General features: G+C 40.2%; 1 protein-coding gene across 1 annotated transcript in view; it reads right to left on the bottom strand.

Annotated features, from left to right (window-relative positions):
• Positions 1–9,047, bottom strand: part of mylk3 (myosin light chain kinase 3) — a 48,494-nt gene extending 39,447 nt beyond the window's left edge. Inside the window, exons 1-3 of the mRNA XM_047801027.1 lie at positions 8,204–9,047; positions 5,484–5,577; positions 2,193–2,424 (exon numbers count right to left, since the gene is read on the bottom strand). Of these exons, the coding sequence (XP_047656983.1) occupies positions 2,193–2,424; positions 5,484–5,577; positions 8,204–8,770 (893 nt within the window). The 5' untranslated portion in view covers positions 8,771–9,047. The remainder of the gene's footprint in view (positions 1–2,192; positions 2,425–5,483; positions 5,578–8,203) is intronic.
• Positions 9,048–10,660: the final 1,613 nt, after the last annotated feature.

Genomic DNA, 10,660 nt, shown 5'->3' with positions numbered 1-10,660 from the left:
CCTCCGTACGCGCCCGGTCTTAGTTACAACGCCCCTTACCTACATCCCCTCGTTTAATAGTTATTCAACTTTTTTTACCCCTGCAACTGCTTTTACATGAAGCAAATAATAAGGAATGGGAGAAAAACACCCCAGTAATCCCAGACTGAAAATAGTTTTTGAAAAGAATCAACATTTGTGAAGACACGGTACTGAAAAACATAAATTACATGACAAGACAGTGTGATGCAAACCCTTTCGGTGCTACAGCAGAAGAGGGGCGGGGTCCAAAAAGACAGGGAGATCCATATGATTAGTACTGCTCGTAGCCACTTCGATTCGTAAAAAATCTAGAAAACCTGCTTGAAGGACAAAAGCCTGCTTAATTGCCAGACTACTTTCTAATGAAAGCGATTAAACAGTTTAGCTATTTTATAAAATATTTATACAAAACCCATAAACAACACAAAAAAGGTCGCCAGCAAAAAACATTCTATAAATACAAAATTAAACGAGACATCGGTTCCAGTTCGCTTTAAAACCAAACCACACAATCGTTCTCTTTCTTTCACAGCTCTAAAGCTGGTCTCATAAGAGACCATCAAAATTGCCACGGCTGCATTTTCAAGTCAGCCCCACGGCCGGGTCATTGTAAAGGTTTCAACAGCATGCAGGTCAAGAGCTTCAGCTGATATAATGCACAGCGTAGCAATGCACAGCTCGAACCACACGGTCAGTTTCACCATGTATATAGTGTACTGTGTCGGCTGTATATGGTCGAACTGACAACAAAAGCTTCTTGACTCCGCTTGGTGTTCACATCAAACATCAGAACGGGGATAAAACATCTTAGTGATCTCAGTGACTTCACCATGTGCATTTGTCCCAATTTGAGCATTTCTGAAATGTCCTGGTCTTCGACCTCATACTGGTTTGAAAGGACTGAAAGGTTTTGATCACAAAATAATCACTACGTACATCTGCGATGAGCTGAAAAGCATCTCAGAGAGCAACATGTAACAAAAGAGACCAGGTCCTGCATTCATGAAAATTCTTAAAATCAATCAGAAGATCTGAGTAAAGATAAAAGTGCTTCATAAAGCATCTTAACCCTTGAAAGAGCTCATAAGGTCAAAAAGCGTTAGGAGGAGTAAGAAGAACTTTAAGAGGATGAAGAGTTTCTTTATCAGAGGAGAAAATGGCTGAAAGAAGAAATGTGTCGTATACGATATTTAATAATGAGAGTGAGTTAATAAGACGATACAGATTAGATCGTGTAGGGAATATTTATGTGACCAATCAGATTACAGATAACATCTCAGACTTTATATATATATTCTACGTCACGAACGTAATCCCTACACCATATAGACTGTAATATCTTAACATAGAGACAAAGTGAAGGTTTATAAAAGACCAGATTGTAAAAGTCCTTTTTTTTTATTATTAACAACGAATCACAGTCTTTAAAAGAATGTGTCACCTAGTAACAGCTTAAGCCCCGCCCCCTCTCTAAGATAAAAAGTTGTATTTTCCTTGTTCAGAGTTGCTCTGGTCCTGAATCACTCTTAAGACATGATTCATAGTTAGAAATTTGTAAGCTAAATTTGGAGCTGAGATCATTATTTATTTATTTATTTATTTATTCATTCATTCATTCGGTCTTCATGAATACAGGCTTGAAATCAGAGGCTGAATGTAGAATCAACCAAACTGAAGGTCAGAAAAAAGATCCGGTGATGCTCCTCCAATCCATGACCGGATCTAATTAGTAAAATACAAATATATAAATCTGACCTTGTTTAATGAGTAAAGTTCTACCCTCACGTTTACCAATGATGTAATTACGTTAATGTTTTTTTTCCGATGTTCCAGACCTCTGTTCATTTCAACCAAAACCATTAAAACCAAATCCCACTAATTCTTTAAGAAAATCCGAGCACGCTGTAACGTGATGCAACACTGCTGAAAGTCTTATTAGCATGTGTTTAAAAGTAAAACACCAATCTAGACTTTTCTAAATCCCACCAGGAAGGAAACCCCCTGAACCCTGCTTACTCGTTCCTGACTGACCACATGAAGGAAGTGATTAGCAGCTGATGAGCTAAACCGAGTGTGTGAGATCAGACGAGGAGGAACTTTAACCCAGCAGCACCTGAGGTTTAGGAGAATCAGTTCTACAAGCCTGAAAGGTTTCGGTTTTACACGCTTACCTCTCGAGCTGAGAAGCTGCAGTGGCAGGGACAATCTCATCTGCGTTCACTTCGGCCACGTCCGAGTCACTATGGCTTTCGGGAGCGAAGGCCTGGACTCGACCCGGCTCTCTGCTCTTCAGTGTCACCTCCTTCGGCCTGCGCTGGGATTTAGGTACCTGAACCTCTTCTGTTATAGCTGGAGAAGAACCAAGGGCCAGAGACTTGATTTTCTGCTCTTGATTGTGTGGGACTGTAGAGGGAAAAGGGAATCAGTCACAGAGTGAAAATCATTTTAACCTCAGTTACAAGAGTTATAAGAATCCTGTTACTCTACACGTCAATCCTGTTACTCTACACGTCAATCCTGTTACTCTACATGTCAATATAGTTATTATATATGTCAATATAGTTACTCTACACGTCAATATATTTACTCTACACGTCAGTATAGTTACTCTACACGTCAATATATCTACTCTACACATCAATATAGTTACTCTACATGTCAGTCCTGTTACTCTGCACGTCAGTCCTGTTACTCTGCACATCAATATAGTTACTCTACATGTCAATATAGTTACTCTACACATGAATATAGTTACTCTACATGTCAGTCCTGCTTTCTCTACACGTCAATATAGTTACACTTCACGTTAATATAGTTACTCTACATGTCAGTCCTGTTACTTTATACGTCAGTATAGTTACTCTACATGTCAATATAGTTACGTAAGTCCTGTTACTCTACACGTCAATATAGTTACTCTACACATCAATATAGTTACTCTACACGTCAATATAATTACTTTACACATCAATATAGTTACTCTACACGTCAATATAGTTACTCTACATGTCAGTCCTGTTACTCTACAAATCAATATAGTTACTCTACACGTTAATATAGTTACTCTATACGTCAATATAGTTACTCTACACGTCAATAGAGTTACTCTACACGTCAATATAGTTACGTCAGTTCTGTTACTCTACACATCAATATAGTTACTCTACATGTCAGTCCTGTTACTCTACACATCAATATAGTTACTCTACATGTCAGTTCTGTTACTCTACACATCAATATAGTTACTCTACATGTCAGTCCTGTTACTCTACACATCAATATAGTTACTCTACATGTCAGTCCTGTTACTCTACACATCAATATAGTTACTCTACATGTCAGTCCTGTTACTCTACAAATCAATATAGTTACTCTACACATCAATAGAGTTACTCTACACATCAATATAGTTACTCTACACGTCAATATAGTTACTCTACACATCAATAGAGTTACTCTACACGTCAGTCCTGTTACTCAACACGTCAATATAGTTACTCTACACAACAGTCCTGTTGTTCTTTTACATTTCTATTACTTTTTAATTAATATTCTTCTAGACCCTGAAGGTTGCTTGATTAACCAGTTAGAAATAAATTTGACGTTATTATACAGGTCAGTTTTAGTACCTAAAATTGTACCTATTACAGGAAATACATTACAACTTAGATGTCTAGTGGTTTCAGTCATTCATTACTCTGTCAATAAATATTGTGTTTGTTACACTGATGTTATAATTATCTCTGCTGCTGATTCAATTATCTTTGATGTTCAGAACAATCTAAAAATGCGAGCACGATGTGAGCGACACTAAATCTGACTAAAACCTCTGTAGCAGATCTTTTTAGCAGCTGAGCTTAAAGCACCTTTACATTGCCATGTGAGGTTTTTCTTCTTTCTGTGTGTGTCAGTGGGACACAGTTTCCTCTACTGCAGGTGTCACATGACAAATTCCAACCTTCCAGAGGACCTGCATTGCATGCAAAGTTTCCCGTCGCGGTTTGTCTATCGCTGCCTTTCGTGTTATCACTGGGCAACTCTGTGCACATGCAGAGCTGTGTGAAAGGCTAACAGACACGTAGGACATGGCTTTGGTCAAGCACTGGTACTGAATTCTAGTTATACAGTAAAATACAATAAAAGTGTTATAGTGATGAACCTTTGAGTGTTAATTTGTTAGTAACAGTCCTAAACCTAGAGATAGACCTTGTAGGAATGTACTGTATGCTGCTCATTTATAAAAAATAAAATAAAATTTGAGTTAGCTAATTTGGAGTTATCAAACTTTTTAGCCAGTATTTACACAAAAGTTATTCCTATTTAGATTTCGCCAAATTATGCTTCGGAGGTTTTGTGTGTGTGTGTGTGTGTGTGTGTGTGTGTGTGTGTGTGTGTGTGTGTGTGTGTGTGTGTGTGTGTGTGTGTGTGTGTGCCGTTTTTTATTTCAATCAAGCAGGGGCTACACCTGATTCCACCTTTTTAATTAGATCTTCTTGGCTTCCACTAGACTCAGGTGTGACTTCTGTTTGGTTGGAATGAAAATCTTCCACTTCTGAACTTTCATTCATTGTGTACCGCTTATCCGGACTTCTCGGGTCACGGGGAGCCAGGCATCATCGGGCATCGAGGCAGGATACACCCTGGACGGAGTGCCAACCCATCACAGGGCACACACACACTCTCATTCACTCACACACTCACACATTCACACACTATGGACAATTTTCCAGAGATGCCAATCAAACTACCATGCATGTCTTTGGACCAGGGGAAGGAAACCGGAGTACTTGGAGGAAACCACGGGGAGAACATGCAAACTCCACACACAAGGTGGAGGCTGGATTTGAACCCCCAACCCTGGAGGTGTGAGGCGAACGTGCTAAGCCACTAAGCCACCATGCCCCCCCCCCCCACATCTGAACTTTCTGGATAAAATCAGACCCCTAAGGACTTTAAATACAAACTGCTCCCCTTTAAAACCATCCTCAAAATGTATTTCATCATTGTCACAGAAACTTTTGTCAAATTAAAGAAAGAGTTTTGACAATTTTTTATTTTCAGTTCTGAAACCTAGTTGAATTAAATCGTTAGACATGAGAGAAACAATTTTTGTCTCTTCATGAGTTTCCAAATGACTTATTATGAAAACCACACATTTCTTTTTGTAAAACGGAGTTGTCCCTTTTATTTTAACAATCAAGCCTCACAGCCGTTACAAATGCTTTACTCCGCCTCCACTGGATACCAACACTGGCTTCATAAGACTTTATAGCTTTAAATAGCAGATTCCGTCATTATCCCGTCATCAACACGTCTTATTTCTGACTCAAAATGCCCGGGACGAGCTGTATTTCTGGCGAACGAAGAATTTTCCTATGGAAGCCGTCCAGGTGGATGAAAAAGCATTGCCTCTGAGAAAGCTGACAGTGCAGCAGACTTTGGTGATAGACTCCATCTCCTACCTGCAGGTTGCTCATTAATTTCCTCTGGAGCCTGAGTTCCTGTGTGACAGAGAGAGCTTTTGGTCTTCGTGGCATCACCGTCTGATGTATTTTTCTGTGTAAAAAAAAAAGGGAAAAGGTATAAAGGTGTCACAGATTGCTTTTGGATGAAAAAAGAAACCTTCTGATGCGTTTCTGGTTTTAATCTGTAGAGCCGTTTAGATTTATTTCCCCTTACGCTGTAAGAGAAAGGCGTATAGGGAATACGTTACAGAAATACAGAAATACATCAGCAATTTTCGGGCATCATTTAAATAAAAATGACTCCGGAGATGTTTGTTTACAGTATATTATCCATCCTCTACTGTCAGTCTTCCTACGATGATAAAAACGTCATAGATGAGTAATAAACAACAACACAAAAAGACTGTATAATGTGCGTGTGTGTGAATATACAGTATATAGTGAGTAAGATAAGTGTGCTTCCACGATTAGAAGGTTCAGCAGGGAAATTTCACTAATGGGTTATATAGAAAATGTTCCTTAACGCTTTCTTTCTTCTCTTTTTCTTTCTACAGCTGAGCAACAAATTATGTGCTGTCACAATTTCCAGTCAAATTTCTACATAATTTTCCCCCGAGTGTTTATAGCACTCCAGGCTGGCCTTGTCACACACTCCACTTAAGAATGTGGTTACGCTATATGACCACACATCAGGCAATTAGAGCGAAGCCCTTTGCTGTTCTTTTGCCAAGATCAAACCCAGAGGAAGTAGAATACGCAGAGTAATTAGATTGGTGAACTGGGGAAACTTTTAAAAAATGAATCCTTAACAATTAAAATCAGCAACTGCAAGAACCTTTCTTGTCGAGTGCAGTTACGTGTCAATTACAAAGAAGCATTAGAATCAGCAGTGGAGACGGTGGAGAATTTTGCAAACGATGGAAACAAATACGTCAGATAATGCGCTACGTCCGTTAAAGGCGGGGTCTCCGATTTTTGAGAAATGCTTCAGAAAACCGGGTCGGGCCGAATAATAAACAAAAATCTAAACAAACGTGTAGCCAATGAGCAGAAAGGGGCGGGGCTTGTCAATATGGGCGGAGAGAGTGTTCGGTGCGCATGTGTGACGTTAGCAAAAAGCGGTTTTAACATCGACATGGAGGATAAAAACAAAAAAAGAAAGAGAAGAAAGACTTACGATAAGGACAAGAAGTAGGACGTGTTAATATAGGATCAGCTTTCCAGCGCTGGAGAGAACTGAAGGAGCAGGAAGTCGGCCACATATTCACAGGTTGGAGTTTCCCGAGTCAATAACTCCTGAGCTAAACGCTGTTACTACACAAATAACACCTCTTTTCTATCGTAGTAATGTAGAGAGGCAGCTACAACCGCGTTTTGTGTAGTAACAGCGTTTAGCTCAGGAGTTATCGACTCGGGAAACTCAGACCTGTGAATATGTGGCCGACTTTACTTAAGATGCCGAGGCACTTTTTTCCTTCTCGATAGGTGAGTAACGTTGGTTTTGCTTTGTTACACAGAACTAATATATGCCTTTGTCCTTTACATCATTATGCTTGTGTGGCATTTTTGCTTGTTTGTTTATCTGCAATCGTATTGTTCTTCCCTTCAGCTATGATAAAGACACATTTCTGTCCATTATTTAGGGACTACTGGTGAAAAATAGCCATCTGGCTAACTCTGGCATATTGCAATATGCATTGTCCCTGTAATAAATAAATAAACAAATAAATTTGCCTGGGTTACGTATGTATGTGTGGGCGGAGCTATCAGTACAGGGGTGGGACCCATTTGGGTTAGGGGCGTGTTTGTTTTGGTAATTTCAAACGTCAACATTGGCATTCAAAAATCAGAGACCCTGCCTTTAACGAATTAAACATTAGCGTCATGGTGTTATAGAGAAATAATCAATGACGGCTAGTTGGTATAAAGCAGAAATAACGAAAAATCTGTAAAGCAAATGAACTCATATTTTCACTTACATTATAGCAGCTACAAACTGTCTTTCCCTCTCTTTCTCTTGAGATAATATTCATATCATATTATAATATCATATTTCCTGAAGAGTTACAGCTTTACATCTAACTGGTACAAAACAGTGACACTGGAGACATCACAACAATGATTATATAAATTTTTTTATATTAAAACACTGTTTATATGTCTCATCCACCACACACACACACCCCTGCGAACGAGCTGTTGCTATAAAAACGATAAAACGTTATAACAAGAGCATTTATGTAAACCTGTGCTTGAAGCTGAACTACTTTCTGAGCATCTGTTATTCAGTAGGAAATAAATCCACTGTTCAAAATCGACCAATCAGAATCAAGCTTCCAGCAAATTATATTATAGCTTGTGTCAGAGGGGATTTAATTGCCTGTTATAACAAAATACAAAAGAAAAGACTGAAAAGAAAATGGTCCAGGGTCTCCAGGACCTTGTGTCTCCAGGACCTTGTGTCTCTAGGACCTTGTGTCTCCAGGACCTTGTGTCTCCAGGGTACCAGGAGAAAGACAGTGTTCTTAAACAACATATCCAGTGCAATGGCAAATGAAACCTGAAGCTTCTCTGTGTGACACAGTGGTGACCTGCTAAACATGTTCCAGTGGAACTTGGACTCACCAAATCTCAAGAATAAAGCAAAGGCCGAAGATTTCATTTTTAAAAAAAACTTTCCTCAGACCAACTCCCAAGATGCCACAAATCTCACTAACCTCTTCCTCAGTTGTTTCCAGAAGGCCTTGCTTCCTCCAAGGCACAACACCATTGAGAATGAACTCCACTATCTTTGAGCTGCGAAAGGCTTCACCCACGTACCCGAGCACTTTCCCCAGGGTGGACACTGAACCTTCAATCCCCTCGATTTTCTTCCTCTGCAGCTGGCCTTCTTGTTTCAGGGTCATCAACAGTGCCACCGTTTCTTCACACAGGGATCTGACCTCTGCGATCACGACCGAGTCCCTCACTCCTTCCTCTCTAAGAGGAGCTTTTATAAAAGATTGTCCTACAGCACTGTCTTGTCTGAGTTGCACAAAGTTATTCTCCAACACTCCCATTCCATGACACACTGTCTCTAATTTCTGAAGCATTAAACTCTGCGTGTTTGTGATCTGTTCAACCCTTCCTTCCAGGATGTTGATCTTCTCTTCAATGTGACCCAGACTGCCCAGAAGAGTCGAATTGGTCTTCTTTGGTGTTCCAGATGCAGCTTTAGAGTTGTCCAGCTTGGCACCTTCGTACATCTTGGCAATGCAGGTGGCCAGAGTCACCGGTTTACTCATGATTGGAATGAAACGCAGTCAGTATAGCAGCTCAGGAGCAAGACAAAGAAGCGTACTAATCCTTGGGTCAAACTGTCCAAAAGTTATCAGAACAGCTATTTCGGTTCCTCCTATCTTACCCCTCTTAAGGCTTCGTCGTGCATCCAACCAAAACAGAAAAAGCAGCTCGTCCAGAATGGTGTCAGTACGTGTCAGAGACATGACACCACTTAAATAAACACCTCCATTCTGGTATCTTATCGCGACACTTAGATTTTTCCCTCCCCCTTTTCTATTCCACTCCATGGAGCTCACTCTGTTCGAACGTGTTTATATAGGGTCTAGAGCTGCCAAAGTTCCAGCAGTCCCCTGACGTCACCAAAACGTTTAAATTCAACACAACAGATGCTGTTGACAAGCATACATCTGAGGAATGACCTTCTATGAACAGCCAAAAAGTCAGAAAATGCAAAGTCAGACCAAATTAGTTGGAATGGTGTACTGTGGTCTGTCTGTACTCTTCACCGCTTTGCTTACAGACGGATCGATCCAAATCTGCTTAATGCTTTGTGGTCTGTTGGTTGGATCGTGCCTTGACTTTGGTTTGACTCTTCTTGTAAAAATAAACCCCACCGGACACCGGTATGAAGATTAATCGTGAACTGGAATGTAAGATGTGTTCCCTGTTTGAACAAAGAATTCAATCATGCTGCCTCCTGCCAGGGAAACATTGCATGAGAAAGAAAAAAACAAACAACTGACAACTAAACCAAAAGCTTTTTCGCAATCACAATACAGTACAGGCGGAAAATCATAGCACAGTGAAAATGTGGTTGGTTTGTTTGTGCAGTAACGCACACAGGATGTGAGATGAAACAGCACAGTATGTAATGTTCTTGCATGGCACAGATGATTAAGGGTTTGTGTTTGTAGAAATTCCTGGAGATTATTGTTGATTATCATGATTATTTCTTGTCAACAGACTCGGAGACTTTATTCAGCCTTCTGGTTGAAAAAGACCTGACTTCTAGCAATCAGACCTTGTTGGCCAATGTGTTGTTCCACTATGTATACATAACAGGGCAGTTGCACAAGACTTTAACAGTGGCTTCTTGTGTACATGTTTAACCTTCACTGTGTGCTGTTGCTAGCTGGCCTGCAAGGTTGCCAGGTCTCCATGAAAAAAACCAGGCCAGGATCCTGATCCTGATCCTGATCTTAATCACTATAAGATCCAAAATCAGGACTGTTTCCAAGTGTAACGTAAAATCAGATGCTGACTATCTTACAAAGTACAAAGTAATTTGATTATTACGTTTGTTTTAAAACAAAAAAAAAGTTCAATAACTTCAATAACATATCTGTTATGACGCTGAAACTTCCACAAGGATTTCACAACATGGAAAGTTCATAAATAACTGCAACGGTTCAGGATCTGTCTCCAGACTGTATGGAATCATAAAACTGTCACACCCACTGCATCGCATACATACAACAGTGCAGGAGTTAATAAGCCTTTTGTACACACTCATGTCTCACATGTTTGCCAGGGGGCTTTATTTATAAATCCTTCCCCCAGTGAGAATACGGTTTTCCACCCTGTACTGTTGCCAGGTCACGAGCATACTCTATAGATCCGTGTTACGTACCGGACGAGAAGTAGAAAGGTGCTTTACTTTCTGTCGCAGGAATGCGTCTCCGTCAGGAACCTTTCCACAGAGAGCATTTATAGTGGTTGGAATTCATCATTACGAGTTGGTGTTAACTCAATTTCCCAGTTCGCACGTTGTATGCACGGGTGTGTGAGCAAGCCAGAGTGTTTGGGAGCATGGAGGATACGGGGCTGGCAGCGAGTCGGCTCATAAATGGATATTTCCTCACCTCAGCTGTGGCTGTCCACACATTTACATG

This window comes from Tachysurus fulvidraco, chromosome 1, assembly GCF_022655615.1.
Source record: "Tachysurus fulvidraco isolate hzauxx_2018 chromosome 1, HZAU_PFXX_2.0, whole genome shotgun sequence".
NCBI lineage: Eukaryota > Metazoa > Chordata > Actinopteri > Siluriformes > Bagridae > Tachysurus > Tachysurus fulvidraco.
Note: the sequence above shows the minus strand (reverse complement) of the source record. Positions and strands in the feature narration are given on the sequence as shown.